This window comes from Pinus tabuliformis, chromosome 2_2 (assembly GCF_031772625.1).
Source record: "Pinus tabuliformis cultivar Carrire ecotype Pingquan chromosome 2_2, CPIR1, whole genome shotgun sequence".
NCBI lineage: Eukaryota > Viridiplantae > Streptophyta > Pinopsida > Pinales > Pinaceae > Pinus > Pinus tabuliformis.
Genome location: NC_142300.1, coordinates 625,565,952 through 625,588,479, shown reverse-complemented (window position 1 = coordinate 625,588,479; position 22,528 = coordinate 625,565,952). Strand labels below are relative to the sequence as shown.

Sequence of the window (22,528 nt, the reverse complement as noted above, 5' to 3'; positions counted from 1 at the left end):
GGAAGGCTTTCAGTGTATTGTGCTGGGCGATGAGGTGGGGGTTTGTAGAGAATTTGGGTTTCAAATTGTGGTTTGCCTGACAACAGTCATGGCCTTGGGCAGGCGAGGGATGTGAGGTATGGATTAGCTGGGAGAAAGGCGAGGTCTCGTCCTGGGGAGGCCCGTGGGATCTTGGCACGCCGAGGTGGTTACGACACTATGGCTCCGCCAGGGTCTTTTGAGTTTGTTGTTTGTTTGTCTAGTTTTTCCCACGGAGGATGAATTGTGCTCTGGGCCACGTCACTGGCTCCTTAGTCTGTGTTTCGGCTCCAATTTGGTTTCAAGGTGGGAGCTGCTTCAAGTCAGTTCCATCGGTATTGGAAGGGGCGGGTCTGTGACGACTGCCTCCTGTTGTCCTACTGGCTTGGTGGGTCGCGCAAACTCTCATTAGGAAGGGTGCAATTTGCGCGAGCTTGATTTGGGGTGGTGCAGAGGGCCTCGGGAAACTGAAGTGTTGAGCCTTTAGTTCGAGGTTAGTAGGGTCTGGTTAAAAAAAAAAGGGGCCGACATTCATCTCATTCCAAAAACCCAAAATCTACTCTCCTCATTACTATTTAATCCCTCAATTTAGCTCTTCTGCTACCAAGCATTCAAGAAGTCCTGATGATGGATCCCGGTTGGGATTTGAAACGTTGACGAAAAAATGGTTTTTACTGTGGAATCTCCGGTAACTAAGTCAAAAGATATAAACCACAGATGTCTTAAATCCATAATTGGTTATGTGATTTCCTGTTCACTGCTCATTTTGGTTCAATTTGGTTTTTTTTGTCAAAAGGGAGGTTAAAATGCAAGACCCTTAGAAAGTGATGCTCTAGTCGGTGTGGGTTTGTCTGTCTGTCATTGGCCATATGTAGTTCCCCTTGGCTCGCCTCAATGCCGCGCCGGGTGGGGGGGCTACTCCTTGTCCAAAAGTGAATCATCAACATAATGAGGGCAACCACTCGTCCTTTGATGATGCCACCAGCCGGGACACAGAGGAGGATGTGACCATTTCTCTTGCTCGCTCTTTGGGGTAAGTTTTAGCTCTAGTCACCCTGGATACGATTGCAAACTAGCTGCACCATGTCCAACTGAATATAGATATTACGGGAACCATCGCTACGAGGACTGAAATGAATTGGCGGCTTGCATCAATTATGTACAACATGTCCAGAATGAGATTCTGGACGATATGGAAAGCCTTTGACGAAAACATCGGTGCACCAATGATCACCTTTACACTTTGGAGGCGAGGATAGAACACATTGACTTCCACATGCATGATCATGCAACTCTCTTTGCTGCCCCTCTTGTCTTTCTGCCCAATCCGCCTCCTTGAGAGGTTGTTTCTTATTGTAGATGTGGCTCAATTTTGGTAAATGTATGGTATGGCCAGTAGGCCAAGCATAAATTAATTTTGGTACTGGGTGTAACTGTTTTCCTCGAGGCCCTATGCTCTCTAAATCTGGCTGGCATGAGAAGAAAGGGCCTTTGGAATTGAATTTTGCACTTAATTCCTTTTGATAATATAATGCAAGCTTGTTGACCGACAAAAAAATATATTAATAATTATTATAAAATTAATTTTAATATATAATTATTTAATTAATATTAATTTATAAAATTAAAAAAATAATAATTTTTTTTAAAGTATTTTTTTATTATTTTCAATGTGGTTCATGAACAAAATTAGTGATAACTACATCCACGATATTACTTCTAGCGAACTCAAAGCCTAATTCAAAAACATAAAAAGAAATTGAACTTATAACCTCTCATTAAAAGAATACTTTTGATAAAAAAAACATTTAAAAAAAATACTTTTAATAAGAAAAACTTAACTAATTAAGATAACCAAAAAAAAAATAACTGCATAACCACATCTGAAATATTTTAAAATTAAAATCAAATATAAATATACCTGAGAACATTTAAATATTTTGCGAACCAACATTATAAGAAGTCCACCTCACCTTGAAGTTAGAAATGACCCATGCCTCCACTAGCTGGTAATACCTATAATTTAAGACAAGTTTTGCCTTTATATCCGCAAATTTTGGAATTCGCGGCATACGACTCATCTAAGGCGGGAAATGGCGACACTATTTCTGTAATTGTTGTTCATATAACACTAATAAAATTCTCATTTTAATTCCGAAGATCGAGGAATGTGGATATTACCTTTCGCAGTCGTTTCAAACGGTCAAATTAGCAGTTATGTACTCCTGTCATGTACTGTGGAACATACCGGGCAACTTCAACTCTTATTGAGAACCCCAGTTGCAGCATTTCCCTGTGAATAAGAGGCCTTCAAAGATTCTGTTGATTCTTATTCGCAAGCTGCAGCAATGGGGATATCAAAGTCTTACGAGGAAGCTCGAAAACAGCGATTGGAGGAGAATAAGAAGCGCATGGAGGTAACCCTTACATATACACATTGTGTAACAGAACCAGTTGTATGAATCACTGTAATTCCATTGATAGTTTTTCCTCTGTGGGTGGGTGATTTATGAAGGATCTCGGGCTGACAAAGCTCCGCGAAGGCATTCAGGCGGTGGCTTCTGCTTCCAAATCGCAGGTATGGTTGATAAAATTTGCACGATATCATGTTTGCTGTGAGAGACACCAGGTCATAGGGTCGAGACCTTACTCTTTCGTTTTGCTTTTGGTCTGGGTCCTGCATTTGACATGACCTGTGTCTGTTGGTTCCCGAATTCCTGTGGCTGAAAATGCTTCGATATTGAATTTGCATTTGCTTTTTCCAGACGCGGCAGGTGGTGAAACCCCGGCGAATGAAAGAAGAAGAAGGGCTGCTTCTGGAGCGGCGGTGTTCGTCGCGTGTTTCACGTCTCCCCACTCCCATTTACCGTGAAGTAAGCTCTGCAAAACAAGTCCTGAACAGGGCTTCCTTTGGTTTAGGAGTAAGGTTCAGGGTAGCTATTCTGCTGAGGGATTTGCACCTCACCCCATCCTTTGAAACTCATATTATACTGATGGCAAAACCACAGCCAGAAGTGAACTCTGGTTGATGGATAAATAGTTGGTTGACTTCACTTATGAATAAATACCCTGTTATAATTGTCATCAGTTTTACTCTGCTTTGGTGTATCCTTTTGCTAGTTATACTTTCATGTTACTAATTTATATTTAAATTTAGAACTAATTACTCTTTTGCTTTTATTTTTTCTGTGAGATGTGTTATGTGCTCTTTTATATTTCTCCAGCCTTATTTCCCTTTTCTGGTCATTCATGGACATTGTTAAATTTCGATTTTGTTTTCTCTGTTAGGAGAATAAAACTGTTTGGGGCTGCGGTTAAGTAGTACACTGGTGGTGTTTACCTCGATTGACCTAGTTATATTTAAATGTTACTTTTTAATATTTAAAATTAAACTAGTTACTGTTTTATTGCCCTTTTCCGGTCATGCATGGACATTATTAAATTTTCAATTACGTTTTCTCTGCCACGAGGATAAAACTGTTGGAAAATTGGTGGACATGGCTGTGGTTAAGTAGTACCTCAACTGACGTAGTTATACTATACTGTTACTTTTTAATATTTAAATTTAAAATTAGTCACTGTTTTACTTCTATTTTCGCTGCAATATTTGTGTTATGTACTTTTAAAATATTTCTTGTGTCTCATTGAACTATTTTGATAATTCTAGGATAAAGTTGTTTAGAAAATCTGTTATTTGTGCTGTGCTTTAGTGGTAAACAGGTGGGACTTTACTTCCACTGGTCTATGTTCAATTCCCAGTGTTTTTGATGCTTGCAGCTCTCTCACCTACCCGAGAATCCCGAAAATAATATATCTAAGTAGGCTCTGCCCAAAATTTGTGTGTTCTCTGTCCAAAAAATATCAAATCTGCTAGGAAGATTGGGTTCCTTTGACTACACCCTTCGACCCCAAAATCAAGGACTTAGAAAGTATGGCCATTTTCAAATATTGGTTTGGGAACAATATACTAACGTTGCCACTTAGGCTTGGGTGGGAGGTGCAGGGCATTCACTTTATAAGTTTATTCAGTTGTATCATGAGTTCTGCTAACATGGCATATTGCTACCCTTTGTGCATGTTTTCTGGCAGGTTGATGACTTTTCTCGTCCTCGAAAAAGGTAAATTGTCCTGTGTTTCTACATTTGCAACCTGTCTTTTTGAGCTGGAATACCGACTATTGATGCAAGTTTCTGAGATATGAAGTTGGGCAGTTATGGCAGAAAAAAATTCGGCAAAAATCAAATGTTGGATGATGTGAAGTTGGCATCATATGAAGCTAGGATGCAGGCAATGCAGAATGCTGAAAAGATTGTGGAAGAGTTGGGATCCAAACATCCCTCCTTTATAAAGTCCTTGGTTCGATCCCATGTTTCCAGTTGCTTTTGGCTGGTAAGTAGAAAGGCAATCACATAAATTGAAGGATCCTTGCAAGGGCAAATTCTTATCTAATAATTGTGTTTGCAGGGCCTCCCAACAGACTTTTGCCGAAAATACTTACCCACAGAAGATACAAAAATGGTGCTGGAAGATGAAAATGGTGAGGAATGTGACACTGTATATATTGCTGTCAGGACAGGCCTTAGTGGAGGATGGAGAGGTTTCGCACTTGACCACAAGCTGGATGATGGGGATGCATTGATCTTTGAGCTTGTTGAGCCCAAAAGATTTAAGGTTCCTACTCTCATTTCTCTGATAATGAAAATTGCTTGTTATCTGCAGTTTTGCAAGTGTTTAAAGAATTAATTTTTGATATTATATATGTACATCCAGAAAAAAATAGAATGCACGCATGTACAAGAAATCCATGAAATGTTTCTATAAAAGAATGCACAGTATTAGACTTAGACATTTAATTCAGATTTAAACCTTTGAGGGTGTCAACCACCATTTCTTGTACACAATGGGGACTTCAACCAAGTGCTATAGTGCTATAAACAACTAAAATTCACCTTCCTTGGGCTATAAAATCCTAAATCCCCTTTATTCATAAAGGAACCCTTTTCGTTTACATTCCAGGTTGGTTCATCCACTGCTTTGTATATCTTATACAAAATGGGTAGTTGCCCTGGACAATTGCCTATCTTACATTATACCCACCTAGGAGGTGACTGTGCTGCTTAAGTGCTTCCTATACATGAATACCCATCAAACGGATAACTCCCCCGTGTAACTCTCCCTACAAAACAAGTAACCGTGTTGCATGACTACTTACCATACAGAAGGTTCAAAAAGGTTCAAAAATGTTAAACACCCATGAACAACACAAGAGATATGAAAGATAAAACATGCAGTACAATTTTTATTGACAAATGATTTACATTTATAGTACATTATGTGACTCTTGGGTTTCAGATCCCAAGGTCTCTTGGACTGCTTTTGTCCATTCGACTTCCACACTAACCCAATTAGGATTAGGTGTCCAACATTCCCCCCCTTAATCCGAAGGGTTATGTATGAGTCCAAGAAGAGAGCTGTAATACAAAATGTGCAAAAAATGCATGGCAGCACTAGGCTGAATGTGCTCTATGAAATGTTGGTATAAAGGGCGGTGGTTTAAGGATGACCACCAACACTGGAATGCTTAGTGCAGTTCCCGGAACTCTTCCAAACTGGCGAGAAACTGAAGTTTTCTGCTAGAGGAAGTGATCCTATTGTTTTAAAGAGGGAAACCTTCAACCATAAAAGGGAGGTCTCACCCCGCATAAAAGGTAAAACTTCAACCTGAAAAGGGAAGTCTCAACCTGTGATGGTTTAAGGATAACCAACAACTCTGGAATGCTTAATGCAATTCCTGGAACTCTTCCAAAGCTGGCAAGAAGCTGGTGTCTTCTGCTAGAGGAAGTGTTCTCAATTTTGTTCCTGGAACTCTTCCAAAACTGGCAAGAAGCTGAAGTCTTCTGCTAGAGGAAGTGTCCCAGATCGCCAACTGAAGGCATGTTCAGGGGCATCTTTGTCTCTGGCTACAACTCTGAAACTGGTGTGGCAGGTTGTGGCTCAGGCTCGCTTGATGTGACTTTGAAGCTTGTAGATGACCATCATTTCCCCCCTGTCAGATACAAGGTGAGATGATGGATAAAACTCAACTGCAAGACTGTTCAATACTCTGGAACAAGTTCTGACATGTGTTTGGAATATCTTCTTGGCTGTTCATGCCCATTGCCAAGAAGCGATCCATCCAAGATGAATCTTTGTTCTTGCAGGACGTTTGTTTCTGAAGCATCTGTGTGAAGAATAGCTGGTTTTATGACAGTGCTTACATGGATGAAGATCAAAACAGTGATCTTTCAGATGGCCAACTCGGTCACAGTGTTGGCATTTTACGATCTGTTGTTGTTGTTGCTGTGGAGGAGGGGCAGATTCTGGAACAGCTGAAGGTGAGCTGTCATGAGGAGCAGGTCAATTGTCATGAATGAATCCAACACTCTGAAACTGAATGGGTTGGCATAGTCTGGAATGTGAAAGGACAAGTCCTTGTCATATCCAAGACCTGTTCTGTGCTTGTTGTGGACAAGCTGTTCCCAAGGTCTGATGATGGGCTTGGGAAGTGCATACTGAGTTTCTGCATCTGCATATACAACTGCTGCTTTATTTGAATGAACTGTAACATTATTAACATGCTGCTGATGGGTGGTTGTCTCAATGTTCTGAACAAAAACAGGTTCAGAATGGTGTCTATTTTGATGTAGCTTTTCTTGCTGTAGCTGTGATTCAAGCTGCAAAAAATCGATCTTTTCCTGTGCATTTTGTAGACATGTCTGAATTTCTGAGAGAGATCCTTTGCTGATTTGTAATGTGTCATCAACAGTAGATAATATCAGAGTTTTAAGGAACTGTAATACTTCACTGGTTCTGGCCATTTTTTCTTCAATGTTTGATTTACACCTTAAAAAACTGATCACTACTACTCAATGCAGAAAAGTAATATCTACTCACAGTACACAGCAATAGCCTTTATAAATGTCAGCAAATGATCAGTGTGCAAAAAGATTACAATCAGCTCACCAAAATCTTTATGCAGCAGTGGAATCAAGGAATCAATGCACTATAATGAGTTTTAAATACAATGCCACAATTGGGGCAGCAACAACTGCAAACTTGTTTGGATCCTTCAAGTACTCCTTCAGAAATGATGGTTATCAAAACTTCAATAACTATAACACCATGTCATGGGCATTCTTTGAACTGTAATTTACAGCGATCAACCTCGGCAAAGTATTTACAAATATGAATGACACCAGCAATCAAATCAGATCCAACTATAGGGACAGAAGCACAAAATCTTGGTTGCAAATGGAATTCAAACTATTCAAAGTGTATTTGAAACAAATCACCATACCATTCAGGCAGCTTTAATAAAAATGTCTCAGTTCTTTGATGGAATGGATGAGGATGGAGATTAGAGAATACTTGCCCCTGCTTCAGAGGTATATGCAGCCAATTATTAAGGAGATTTGACTCTGTGACAATGATAAAATCTGCCCACAAAGGCCAACTTGAACACAAACTAATAGAACTTGATTTGAAGATGCTTTGAAACCAACTTTTCCTCTTGAAATAGGCTCCTCTTTGTCCAGACAGCTGTAAATATAGGAGCCTGAATTTGAAAATATGGCTCGGGCTAAGCAAGCAGGTAATCCAAAGTTTTCATTTTTATGACATGCATTGAAGCCACTTCTTCAAAGTAAAGCATTTGGCATACGATCAAACCATTGGCATATCTTCAGTTTTCAACGCAGACCACCAATTTTTACTGGGTGTGGGACTAAAATTCAAGACAACGCGTTCGGACTTTCAAATAAAACCCTTTAAAAATGTGCCCACAATCCAACTTCAACAAATTATTTTATATTTTTACGAAGTCACATATCATGTATCGAGCAGCACCGTATATTTACTCAAATACGATAACATAATATATGACAGATACATCTCAGAATATATGTTGATGGAGCTGACAGATACATCTCAGAATATATGTTGATGGAGCACCCTCGTGGTTTTGGGTTTGTGACTTATTCGGATCCTTCAGTTATAGATGCCGTTATAAAAGACACGCATACATTGGATGGAAGAACGGTTGAGATTAAACGTTCTATTCCAAGAGAAAGCATGGACTTAATCAAGGGTCCAAAGACAAAGAAACTGTTTGTTGGTGGCTTACCTCCATAGTTACTGGGATGGGGCAGGTCATAGAAGAGTTATTCAGGTTCGCAAAGGAGACACAATAGCTGAATTTCTCCGTTCTGTTCAGCAGCAACTCGCACCTGAATTTAGAGAGATTCGAACAACTTCTGTAGAGAATTTACTCTATGTGAAGGAGGACCTCATCATTCCACATCAACATAGCTTCTATGAGCTAATTACAAATAAGGTAAGGGAAAAAGTGGACCGCTTTTTCATTTTGATATTCACGAAGACATTCGGACAACAGCTGATGCTACCATAGAAAAGGATGAGTCACATGCTGGAAAAGTTGTTTGAACGACATTGGTATAAAAAGAACAAGCACATATTTCCGGCATCCAGATGGGAGATATATGATCCTACTAACTCTGCCGCTCCTTTCAGAAATAAGTTACTCCAATATTATGGTAATGGCGGAAGTAAGAATGAGAACGATAATCTACTAAAACGCCTGGCAGATTTGTTCTATCTCATGCACTCCAAAAATATGCCTCAACTCTGTCCCCTACAGTTCGGAGAGCTGGTAATGAAAGGGAACGAGATATCACCTTAAACACCCGAGCACAAGGATATTTATGGGAAATTCTCGACTCTAGAATCCGAGTTTTCACGCGGAAAACACTGAAGAATGCAGGTTTTGCGCAGATATATGCATCAAACCGTGCGATTGCCACTCCACACGTATATCGATACCATCTGATATACATACGCCCATAAGACTTTCAACACCCAGCCAATTTGCTGCATCTGAACCAGAATCACTAGATCAGTCGGCGCTTGAGCAGTTACAAGTTTTTTTTTTTTTGCAGGCTCTGCAATATCATAGACTTCCTCTACAATTCTTTGTCAGGCAGCGTTCAACAAATCATCAATGCTTGCACTGATACACTTTGCTGGAGCTGTATGGCCGTCCAAAACCGCTACACACTGATTCAAATGAGAAATTATTCAGAATGCAGGTAACGTCAAACGCAGGTCTGATAAATGGAATATGACAGACCCCACACACTGTAACACAAGCGTCCACGGTTCAAACGTATGTCAGGTTTTAAGCAACAACAGTTTCAAGGGAATATGGCAGACAAAATTCGAATGTAACTGATGGACATCATTCCGAGAATATGAAACGTTTATGATCAGAGAAGCGCAGGAATCATAAATGGAATATGTCAGGGCAGCGCAGGTGTGGACAATCAATGGAGGCCAGTGGCGTATATGGAAGCCCAACAGTTTAAAATGTCAGGGAATAATGGTAAATAGCAGCACTGTTGTGCAGACTCTGATAGGCCGCAGGTAGGAATACAATGCCTAGTTGCAGATCTGATGCGCTTCAGCTAAAATAAATGGTCAGGTGATGAAGACTAGGTCAACATTATTCAAGGCAGCTTAGACCAGTTGCTAAACCGTGAGAAAACTACACAGGCCACACATCATGGCTCTGATACCATGTTAAACACCCATGGACAACACAAGAGATATGAAAGATAAAACATGCAGTACAATTTTTATTGACAAATGATTTACATTTATAGTACATTATGTGACTCTTGGGTTTCAGATTCCAAGGTCTCTTGGACTGCTTTTGTCCATTCGACTTCCACACTAACCCAATTAGGATTAGGTGTCCAACAAAAAACATTTGAAATGATCATAACACTTCCTGTCCCTCCATAGAATTCTTTGCTTCCAAAGATTCGTAGCAAAATAAGGGAACTGTTTGAAAACATTCTCAAATGATCATAACACTTGCTGCCCCTCCATAAAATTCTTTGCTTCCAAAGATTCGTAGCAAAATAAGGGAACTGTTTGAAAACATTCTTATGTTATGATGTGCCATATTAACAGAAGGATTGTTCCATTTTATTAATAAACCTATCACTACTGTGCTTTAGAATTCTTTTTTTTTTTTAATGTCCAAAAAGGCTTCAGGTTCCAGAACTAGTTTATCCTTTTCATCTACCGAAAGGAATTCAATTTGAGAAGTACCATGTTGATGAACCTTCTTCAATCTTCAATCACGATGCATGTAAGACAAAGTTGCTTTTAGGAGAAGAGCACCAAGTCTCAAGCATAAACAACTTGTCCAACTTTCTTTAACCCCTATTGGGATCCATACAACTTAAGAAGACGTTGAATTTCCCTTTTTCCTTCCAATTTGAGGGAGGACTACTTGTCCATGCAAAATATGTAAGAATGCCTGAACTTCAACCTCAAAATCTCTTCCCTAATGTTGTTGGTCCACCTATTTTTTTGAGTCAATATATTATATTAATTAGAATAGGTCTACAAAAGAAAAAATATGTAAAATAATCAAGTCATATTCCTCCATGCTAGAAAAACTGAGACAATATTTGAGTTACAGTATGCATAGATATCAACATTTTTGGCATCTCTAGCCAAAAGAAAATCATTACCTTGGAGTTGAAGGCACAATCTCTTGCCGAATCCTAAGTAGGGAAGGAACTTACATCTTAGTACAAGGACATCCAAAAGCCATTGAAATTGTAAAAATCAGTTGTTTAGAGTCGTCTAACAATGTAGTTTGCGAATGGATATTCCCCTAGAAGATACAAGGAACATGTTTTTGAATTTGTTGCCAACATTTCTAGCTAATTGAGACTTCTACAAAATGTGCTTAAGAGACTCGATTTTGCCATATATGGGATGTTTATCATTTGTAAAGCCAATTTTTGCTAAATGAGATTATGTTAGCAATTTTTGATTAATGACCAACCAACCAAAAACTTGTAATTTAATTTGATAAGCAAAAATACGTTACACTATGATCTTCAGGTCCAAAGAGGCCTGCCTAGCATTCAAAGTTGATGCTAGTTGTACCTTTTTATGGAGCAAGGAATACTTTTTTTTTTGAATCATAGTTATTGGTCGTCTTACCAAATTGGACCTTGTATTTAGATGTTCATATTGAATAACTTCTCTGAAGGGAGAAGTCTTTGAAGCTCCAAATAGGCAACCTATCAGAAGTAAGAACCTTTTTATCAACCTCCATTCCAACCATTGTTTGGGTTTAAAATTTCATTAGTCTTTCTAAAGGAAGATACTTTTTCTTGCGTAATCTGAGAGCTTTATAGTAAGGGATTTCAACAACCCATTTCTCTCGAGTCTTACAGTGCTAGATAGGATGTAGAGCTAGGTCCTAACCACTTTCATGTTGATTTTTCAATTATCCTCTAATTGATAATTATTTCTTATGATTTTCATTAGGTTAATCTTTTTATTGTGATCTTTTTCATCATAAAGCAATTACACAAAGGAATTCAACAGTAAAACAAAAATGGCAGTAGGATCATAAAGTGACAACCATACAAGAACACGAGTATTTTGTTATGAATATAATTCATAACAAAATAAATAAATATAAATAATATAAATACTAAGTAATCAAGTAACAATTATGTTATGAAGTCATTAGTTAAGTGAAAAGGCATGTCTAAAAGACATGCCTTATCATGAAGGGACACCTGCCTAGTATATATGCGGGTCCTCATTGTAAAATTCTACATCACTTGTACATTTTATATATACTGAATTATTATTACAAAATACCTTTTGTGTATTTTTACATTAAAAGACAACAAGCTATAAGTTTTGTTGCTTTAGTGGTATCAGAGCCATGCCGCACAATATAACCATGCAAGTCTTTGAACGTTGTTCGCCTCACAATATGGCATTATGTTCACGTCTTGAATTCATGGAGTAGTTTAGTAAAATTCAAGAAGCATTTCAGCATTTAGAAAAATCATTTGTAGAAGTTAAAGCATGTCGAAAGGAAATCAATAATAAGGAAGATAATAGCGATAATGAAAAAACAAAACAAGGTGAAGCATGAGAAGAAGATTTTGATCAGATTGACGATAATGAAAATGAAGATGTAATAGATAATGATGAATATGAAAATGATGTCAATCAAGATGAAGTTCCAGATGACATTGACCTTAATGTCAAAGAGGATGAAGTTATTGAAAATACAACACTTGAAGATGTAGAATCTATAAAAGAGGAAGTAAAACAATATACAATGAATGAACAAAATGAGACTCCAGAGACTAATCAAATGAAAAACAACCTAACAATTTATAGAGAATGTAGAGAAGGATTTAATGATGATGAAACACCCAAGAACAAATATTTTGAAATCAACCATGTAAGTTATAGAAATGAAAAATTGAAATATAGAAAATATCAAGTCTGCCACAAGACATGTAAACTTGAAATACCAATCCCCATTAAAAATAGTGGAATAAGCAGTCAACAAGGCAGATGCAGAGATGGAATATCAATGCATAGAGGTACTGATAACGGGGAGTCAAAGGGGTCCTCTTGTGACAGTGAAAGTGTTATCATTGATCGTTGCAATCTTAATAAAGAGCAGTGGCTTGAGTTTATAGAGCTTGCAGGATCCCAAACTGAGGTGCATGCATTTGTGCTTGACTTGCCTACTAAATTATGCATAAGCAGGGCAATAAAACGTATTGAACACGAGGGAGGCTTGCAAGGAGGTAGAGCTGCAATTACTATCAATCAGATGGTACAAGCCAAAAAACCACCTACTTTGAGTGAGGGATTCTCCCGCATCATGTTTTGTCAAACATAATCTGATGTGGAGAAGGCCATATCTGTGTACAAAGAGCTGGGTCCAGATGATGTTCTTCCATCTGGTATGTATGGAGACAAACCTGAAGGTGGTATGTTGCGTTACTTTAAGAAAGAAAGGGATTCACAAAACTGTAACTCTAGCAGTAAAAGCGTTGAGTTGTTAAATAGGCACCATACAAGTCAGAGGAATTCTGAGAAATTGGACACACAAGATATGAAGCAAGTTATTCCATGCAATAAAACTTCAGATAGGAAGGAAACTGAAAGCATTGCTGTGCACAATTATGGTTGCGGTGTCAATGGGACATCTTCAAATGACTGTGTCCAAACCCTTGCCTTTCCATCTATTTCAACATCTGATTTTCATTTTGACCATGAAAAAGCAGCTAATACAATTATAGAAAAAGTTTCAGAGTTTTTGGAGATGCACAAAACTTCAGATTTCAGAGTTATTATGGTAGACTTGGTTCTTGACTTTGATATGCTTTCAAGGGTTCGTGCCAAGGTAGCTGAAAAGAGATTGGATTCTAAAAAGTTTCTTACATTTGTGGGTGAAATCACGAAGATATATTCAAAAGGGGGCCTAAAGTGTAACATAATTGCGAATGCTACTAGCTAGCGTTTGAAAGCAGGGGGCGATGGATGCAATGGTAATAATAACGATGCCTATGTTAATGGTATTATGAATATACACAACAACACCCTGATTGAGTCGTCTTAGACTTCTGCTGCTTGCTAAGGACAAGGTAACCGAAACAAACAATTGCAAGAAGCCAAGCTCGTCTCTCATGTCTTTCTGCCATCGCTTCCCCCTGCAGTGATCCGAATCGGATCCATAAACGACTGTCATAAGACCATGACTATATCGAGAGAAGACAAATCCTTGAAGAATCCAAAACAGTAATCGAAAACACCTTGAACCAGTGGCCATGGCAGCCGACGTGGAACGACGAGGACCTCGGTCAAAGTGCGCTGACCGAGGCCCATGGAGAATGTGCAGGAGGTCAAAATAGCCCTTGGGAGCCTCGGATCGGGAAAAGGAGCTGATTTTCGATGCGCGTTAGCGCTTAGGGCTAACGCGCATCGCTGGGCAAACAAGGTCGAAAAGGAGGAGCGTTAAGCACTTGGTCGCGTGGGGGAACCAGAGGACCACGGGCAGAAAAAGGTAAAGGCACTAAAGTACAAAGGCGGGACCCACGCCCTGAAAACCGGCTGTATTGATCGGGGCGCCCTTGAACGGTAAGCGGTTTTGGAGAAAGCGGAGTGATCACACTCAACGATCGACGCATGGCAGCAGAGGTGAGAGAAAAACCGCCGCGATCGCGTGTTATCGATCGAGCAAGTCAACTGCGCTCGACGTGCGAATGACATTGGATCTGGAGGAGCCCAGATCGGACGGCTGAGATTGCGTCCGATAGACAGAGCAGAATTGACAGGGGATTAAGCTACGATTTAAGAGGATTTGGAATCCGTTGACTGCCACGGTGGAGAAAGAAACGAATCGATGAACAGGCTGGCGCTGTTCCGGTGAGGACATGTGGCTACTTCTCGAGCGTTCATGCTAACGCCGAACAGGGAATTCCAAGCACACAGGCGACAGGCGAATTGACGCAGGCGGGAGAGGAACCGAACAGGCGTGGAGGTCGAATGGCTAAAGCCATGAACGAAGACAGTGAACGGGGATTCAGAGAGAGATCCAGAATGAAGAGTCCAAGTGACCAAGAGAAACAATGAACAATGAACCCTGAGAGGAGCATTGAGCACAGAGAGCAGTAAAGCCAAGCAGAGGAGACATAGGGCTGAGCTGACCACAGGCAACATCGAGCACCAGAGAGCTTGAAGAATCAAGCCTTCCCATAGAGGAATCTGTCCGGATTGAGCATCACAATTGGCTCTTTCCACTGTAGACCGAGGGTCACAGAGCTAGTAGGAAGAACAAGAGTCTGTGTACTCCAAGTGGCTTGGGGAATCCAAGAACCACCCTGCCAAGCAAACTCTGCTTCAGGAGAACTCATATTGAGTCCCTGCATTGTAATTTCTCTGCTGAAAGACACAATAAAACAAGGCCACCATTGAAGCTAGACCGGAGACGTAGCCCTAGAGAATAGGGTGAACTCCTTATTAAAAATTGTTTGTGTCTTTGTATTGCTTACTATATTTCTCTGCTGTCTTTCCATTTATTTTCTGTGTATTGGCAATCTGATCGATCCGTTGTTTCAATAACACAGAACACACACCAACACATGGGTCTGTAATACCTTTTGTTTAATAAATCTTCACTGAGGTCACTCATAGGGTGATTAGCAGATCATGCAGTCTCTCCTTCCCGCTGTCGGTTTGCCCTCAACCTGTATGCTCTTGGCTCCCACTGCAATGCCGACACCTCCAGACAAATTTTTGTTTGTTATTTCGAAGCTGCAACCCGCGATGTTCACAACACAGTTAAGTATAAGGAGACCGATCTTGGGTTTGGATATATTCTGTTACATGTAAGTACATGATTTTAATGCTATTCTTGTTTTACTTTGTCATATACATTGAACTGAGATTTTTGCTATTTTAGGGCTAATTGTTGCATGCATTTATGTTAATTTTAGATAACGATGATATGTTCTATGCTTTAGCACAATTTACTTCATTGTTCCTTATCGGCCCAATGACCATTTCCAATTATTTCCAGTAGCAATCACATTAACTTAAACACATTGAAAAAATGTAGATAGAAAATAAAAACATGTGCAGAAGACAAGCCAAGACAATAGGGCACAAGATTTGGTATATGCCAGGGAAAAACCCCAATGTGGGGAAAACCCTTCGATCAAATCTTCTTATTATTATTCAATAGTTCAACACAGAGAGAGTACAAATCTCAAATTCACTTGCCCAAAACAGTCTTGTCAAAATCAACAGTCAACTGCAGCCCTAACCAGAATGTCAATGGAGGTCAAAGCACGATTTGGTAGATGCCAGGGAAAAACCCCAATGTGGGGAAAACCCTTCGATCAAATCTTCTTATTATTATTCAATAGTTCAGCATAGAGAGAGAGTACAAATCTCAAATTCACTTGCCCAAAACAGTCCTGTCAAAATCATTAGTCAACTGCAGCCCTAACCAGAATGTCAATGGAGGTCAAAGCAGCTCCAAAATGTCCTCCAAGTAGCTCGGTCAACAACAGACCATTTCGGCCTTCCAAGAGAGTCAAAGTCAGCCCAAAACAGTTTTGTCAACCTAGTCAAAGGAGAGAGAAAACACAATTGTAAATTCTGCAGTCAAATCTGAAGTCAACGCTAAAGTCAACCTTGGTCAAACTGCCCCAAACTCCTTGAATTTTGTGCCAATAAATGCGGCCTTCAAAAATTGGATTTTTGTCCTAAAAACAAAGTCAACGCTGATCAAAGGAGCCTTGGTCAACGCTGGTCTGTTTTCCTGAAATTCGGCCAGCAAACAAACCCAAAAATTCGTCCTTCTGTCACATGTGCGAAGTAGAGAAGACTGCCTCCACGCTGTACGAACCAATCAAGAGAGGAGAGAGAGAGATATGTGATGATGAGTGATGTCCAAATGAGGAGAGAGGTCAGTCCTATTTATACACTTTGTTGAGGGTGAGGAGACACATCTGTTGGGCTTTTGAGCCTACATTTCACTGAGGCCGACCTTGACAATTTGTGCATAAGAAAGAATAAATTCAAAATTCCATTTATGTTTGTTAGAATGACATGATCTTTATATCAAAATTGGACCTCTCGAAAAGAGGAATCCAATGCAATAATCATCTCCATCATATGAGTTGTCCTAAGGTGGAATTTGGCCCTAGTTGTTAATTTTAACACTCCCTCTTAACTAGGGAGGATTCCACCTGTCAATTCATCTGTCATCATTATGCCATCCTGTCATCATGTACCATCTTTTTCATCACTACCCTGCTTTGTTCTGCCGAACCATGAAGTAATAATGAAGAAGTAATCGAGAGTGAGTCATAAGATAATACCACTCTCCATTGACAAATGTCAGTCCTTGATCCCAAATCAAGTTGTTGAACACCATGCATCTTAGTCCTAGGGAGTACGACAATACACGATGCGTACATCGGTAGTGCTATGGTCCCTAACCATCTTTGCCCAACTCATTGGCTAGATGAAAGGTACTTCCCACCCTATGGGTAGGATGTGTGTTGGGGCATCGAAAAGAGAAGGTGAACCACTCATCTTGCTCATATGCCATAGGAGAAGTTGAACCACTCATCCTGCTCGTATGCCATAGGAGAAGTTGAACCACTCATCTTATGCATATGTCAATCGTAGGGGAAGGTGAACCACTCACCCTGTATCTAGTGCACCACTAGGAGAAGGTCAACCACTTACCCTATGGTCGCTCATAGCTCCAAGAAGTACCCCAAGCCCCTAGGAGCTCCCAGAGCTCAGTGTCCAACTCATACAGAACCCTCATAGGAGGTTCGTTCCACGACTACAAGTCTCTCTTGTAAGGTTAAGAATTTGACCTTCACCAAAGGCTTCGTGAGAATGTCAGCGGCCTGCTCATCTGTTCTAATGTGTTGGCGCCTTATTGCTCCCCGTTGTACCATATCCCGGATAAAGTGGTACCTGATATCAATGTGCTTGGAGCGGTCGTGGAACATAGGATTCTCTGATAGGCGAATCACACTCTGGTTGTCGCAGAAGATCATGGTGGTATCTAGCACGCGCTCAAGTAGCTCACTAAAGAGCTTCCTCAACTAAACAACTTCACAATAGGCCATAGTCGCAACAATGTATTTGGCCTTAGCGATGCTTAAAGCAACCGATTTTTGCTTCTTGCGTATCCATGGTATTGAAGCAAACCCCAAAGAGAAGCAACACCTAAATGTGCTCCTACAATCCAGCACACTGCCAACCCAGTCAACATCTGAATATCCATGTAGTCTCAAGTTCCTGGCAGTGTATCTTAGTCCATAGTGGATTGTGCCTCGGAGATATCTCAAGAGATTCTTAGCAGCAATCCAATGAATGTGATGAGGCTTGACCATAAATTGACTCAACGTGTTCACAACGAAGCATATGTTAGGACAAGAGTTGACCAAGAACATCAGGATTCTCTGATAGGCAAATCACACTCTGGTTGTCGCAGAAGATCATGGTGGTATCTAGCACGCGCTCAAGTAGCTCACTGAAGAGCTTCCTCAACTAAACAACTTCATAATAGGCCATAGTCGCAACAATGTATTTGGCCTTAGCGATGCTTAAAGCAACCGATTTCTGCTTCTTGCGTATCCATGGTATTGAAGCAAACCCCAAAGAGAAGCAACACCTAAATGTGCTCTTACAATCCACCACACTGCCAACCGAGTTAACATCTGAATATCCATGTAGTCTCAAGTTCCTGGCAATGTATCTCAGTCCATAGTGGATTGTGCCTTGGAGATATCTCAAGAGATTCTTCGCAGCAATCTAATGAATGTGATGAGGCTTGACCATAAATTCACTCAACGTGTTCACAACGAAGCATATGTTAGGACAAGAGTTGACCAAGAACATCAGGGTCCCCACAAGTTGACGATATTCGGAAGGGTTGGCTAATCTGGGCCCAACAACACTTCCACATAGCTTCTTAAAGTTGAGTTCCATCAAAGTGGTCACGGACTTGCAATCCACCATCCCACATCTCTCAAACAACTTCACAATGTATTTTCCTTAAGAAAGGGAAAACGCACTTGGCTTTTGCCAGACCTCCAGCCCTAGGAAGTAATACATCTGTCCTAGGTCATTCATCTCAAATTCGGAAGCCAACTCACTCTTTCATTGATGAATGAGAGGGTCATTACCTGTCAGAAAGAGATCATCCACATAAAGGACCAAAATGAGGGGCTTGTCCTTTTCAACCTTGAAGTATAGGTTCGGGTTAGCATTGCTCCTTGTAAACCCAAACTTCATAAGATAGCTATCAATCATCTCATACCAAGCCCTAGGGGCTTGTTTCAACCCATAAAGGGCTTTCTTCAACATGCATACATGTGTCTTACGATCTTGAACTTCGAACCCCTCGGGTTTTTCTACATATACTTTCTCCTTAAGTGAACCATGCAAGAAGGCAATTTTGACATCCATTTGGTGTAGGCTCCATCCCTGCGAGGCAGCAAGGGCTATGATTGAACAGATGGTGGTATATTAGGCAACTGGTGCAAATATCTCATCATAGTCTACTCCTTCCTTTTGGGAGAAGCCTCGAGCAACAAATATGGCCTTGAATTTTTTAGCACTCTCATCAGCTCCATGTTTGATCTTGTGGAGCCATTTTGAAGTGACCTCTGACTTGTCCTTGGGTCTAGGAACCACATCCCAGACATCATTTTTCATGATCGACTCATACTCCTCGTTCATCACATCCTTCCAAACTTGGTGTTTCACGACTTCTTCAAATGTTCAAGGCTCAAATTGTACAACGGTACTCATGGCAACTAAGCACCCTTGGTACTTTTTGGCTTCTTGCTTTCACGAAATTCCCCCCTCTGGGCAATATGTTTCTCAACATCTTTAAGAGTATTTTTGAGCCACAAAGGTCTTTTCCTTGAAGTAGTGGGCTCACTAGGAGGTGGTTCAATAGGATCCATCGGACCTTCAACATCAAGCATTGGATCATCACATGAAGGTTCATCATGCTTTCTTGCATCATCATCATCATTATCTTTCCTAGGGATAGGACGATCTTGGACTTTCCTAAGGGCATAATCTTCACCGAAAGTGACATCATGACTTATCTCCACTTCCCTTTGACCAGACACATATACTCTACATGCCTTCGGAGTTTCATTGTAGCCCACAAACATTCCTTTCTTCCCAGATGCATCTAGTTTGTTTCATTTCTTTTTCGGCACATGAAAATATACGGGACAACCAAAAATTTTAAAATGAGAAACATCAAGTTTCTTACCGGTGAAAACTTCTTCGGGTGACTTGAAGTCCAAATCTTGATGTGGGCATCTATTTTGAACATACACAACGGTGTTGGCAGCTTCTCCCCATAAGAACTTTGGTAGACCTTGGTCATGAAGCGTGGCATGGGTGGCTTCTATGATAGTTTGATTCTTCTTTTCGGCAACACCATTTTATTCAGTAGTTTATGCAGTGGCGGTCTCCCTCTTAATGCCAACTTCTCTACAGCAGTCATTGAATTCATTTGACTCATATTTGGTCCCATTATCGGTCCTCAATATTTTAATCTTCTTCCTTGTTTGATTCTCGACCTAGGCTTTGAAAGAGCAGAACCATTTGAACACTTCGTCCTTCTTTAAGAAATAAATCCATGTTTTGCAAGAGAAGTCATCCACAAAAATAACATAGTACAAATATCCACATAAAGATGTCATGGGCAACATACCTGATAGATCAGAATAGATCAATTGAAGAATATCGGTGGTTTGAGTCTCACTTGAGGGGAATGGTCCCCTTGTATGTTTTCCAACTTCACAACCTTGACAAACACCTTCATGATCTAAGTTGAATTCGGGCATACATGTAACCATCTTCCTTACATTAGGTAAGGATTTGAAATGAAGGTGAGCAAATCTCCAGTGCCATAATTTGGATTGAAGAGAAGTATCACAAGTCATTGCTCCCAACGGACTTCCTCCAACCTGATAGAGACCTTCAACCCTGAATCCAAGAGTGAATGCATCTCTTGGGTTCCTTTGCCAAACACGAACTTTCCCATCAATGAATGTCACCTTGAAACCTTTGTCTTCCATCGCAGAAATAGAGACCAAATTCTTTTTCAGATCAAGTACATACAACACTTTTTGTAAATGAAGGGTTTGACCTTGATTTAAGTGAAGAGTAACAGTCCCAATTCCTTTCACGGGATAAGTGGCATTATCCCCAAGTATAATCTCCATATTCATCTTATTTTCAATCAAGTTTGAGAGAGCCTCCTTGTACCCAATGAAGTGCCTTGAGGCACCACTATCAATAAACCAATGATCTAATGTATCTGGAGGAAAGGGGGTGGTGAGGGCAGAGATAAGATAGAATTCTTTTTGCTTTTCACCTACATTAACTTCTTCGTACTTGGAGTTTCTTGACTTCTTGGGAGGACGACCATTTCCATTTCGAGCAGTGGGAGCATTCCTCTTTCCTTTGTTATTGAACCTGTTGTTCCTTTGATTGCCATTTCCCTTGTAGTTGTTATTATGGTTGTCATCATCTCTTGGAGTATCCTTCTTGTGAGGACACTCTCTTGCAAAGTGGCCAAATCTGTTACAATTGAAGCATCATCCTTTCCTTCCTTCTTTGAATCCCAGCTTGAACCCTTGACCTTGTCTTCTTAGACTAACATTATTCTTCCTCTTAGCATGAGCGGAGAAGGCAATAGGATTGCTTCCATTGGAGGGCTTGTGTCTTTCCATCATCCTTATATCTTTTTGAGTGCATCTAGCCAATAATTCATCAAATCCCAAAATCTTGTCATTGTTGAGAATGGTAGTGTTGACCACATCCCATTCTCTTGTAATGCCTCCAAGGGCAATATGAGTGAGCTCTCTGTCACCAATGACTTCTCCAATAGATAGGATCTCTGTCACCAATGACTTCTCCAATAGATAGGAGATCATTCTTGATTTTGCTAATCCTCATGAAGTATGATTGGATGGATTCCCCTCTATCCATCTTGATGTCTTTTAACTTGTCCTTGACCCTGTCTTCTTGGACTAACATTATTCTTCCTCTTAGCATGAGCGGAGAAGGTAGTAGGATTGCTTCCGTTGGAGGGCTTGTCTCTTTCCATTATCCTTATTTCTTCTTGAGTGCATCTAGCCAATAATTCATCAAATCCCAAAATCTTGTCGTCGTTGAGAATGGTAGTGTTGAACACATCTCATTCTCTTGTAATGCCTCTAAGAGCAATAAGAGTGAGCTCTCTGTCACCAATGATTTCTCCAATAGATGGGACATCATTCTTGATTTCGTTAATCCTCATGAAGTATGATTGGATGGATTCCCCTCTATCCATCTTGATGTCTTTTAACTTGTTCTTGAGAAAGAGAGCTTGATTTGCATTATTTACTTTGAACATCCCAACCAACTTATCATACATTTCCTTGGATGTTTCCAACTCAGAAATATAGGCAACCAAAGGCTTGTGAATAGAATCAACAATAATTTTCTTATCTCTAACCTCACCTTTCTTGTACTTTGTTTGTGCAACTGCGGATGCATTTGAAGGAGGCTCCACTATTGTTCCTTTGACATAGTCCATGGCATCATTTTCTTCCAAAGTCAAATCTAGAGACATCTTCCATGCATGATAGCCGAATTTATCCTTAAGCTTGTCCTCGAATTTGAAGTAAGATGTAGTCATCATTGGGACTAGTTCCAATTTCTTGTCCAACAACTTCCCTTAGTGGTTGCTTTTCGTCACCCTTGCTTGGGCTTTGTCTTCACTTGGGCTCTGATACCATGTTAATTTTAGATAACGATGGTATGTTCTATGCTTTTGCACAATTTACTTCAATGTTCCTTATTCGCCCAATGACAATTTCCAATTATTTCTAGTAGCAATCACATTAACTTAAACACATTGATTGTAAATGCAGATAGAACATAAAAACATGTGTAGAAGACAAGCCAAGGCAAGATGACACAATGTGGGGAAAACCCTTTGATCAAATCTTCTTATTATTATTCAATAGTTTAGCAGAGAGAGAGTACAAATATCAAATTC

The 22,528-nt window shown here is 40.1% G+C and overlaps 1 protein-coding gene across 1 annotated transcript in view; it reads left to right on the top strand.

Moving 5' to 3' along the window:
- The first annotated feature begins 2,117 nt into the window (after positions 1-2,117).
- Positions 2,118-22,528, top strand: part of LOC149194195 (B3 domain-containing protein Os06g0194400-like) — a 55,726-nt gene continuing 35,315 nt past the window's right edge. Inside the window, exons 1-6 of the mRNA XM_089407344.1 lie at positions 2,118-2,435; positions 2,534-2,596; positions 2,784-2,891; positions 4,108-4,136; positions 4,230-4,407; positions 4,483-4,689. Coding sequence (XP_089263470.1) covers positions 2,367-2,435; positions 2,534-2,596; positions 2,784-2,891; positions 4,108-4,136; positions 4,230-4,407; positions 4,483-4,689 — 654 coding nt within the window. The 5' untranslated portion in view covers positions 2,118-2,366. The remainder of the gene's footprint in view (positions 2,436-2,533; positions 2,597-2,783; positions 2,892-4,107; positions 4,137-4,229; positions 4,408-4,482; positions 4,690-22,528) is intronic.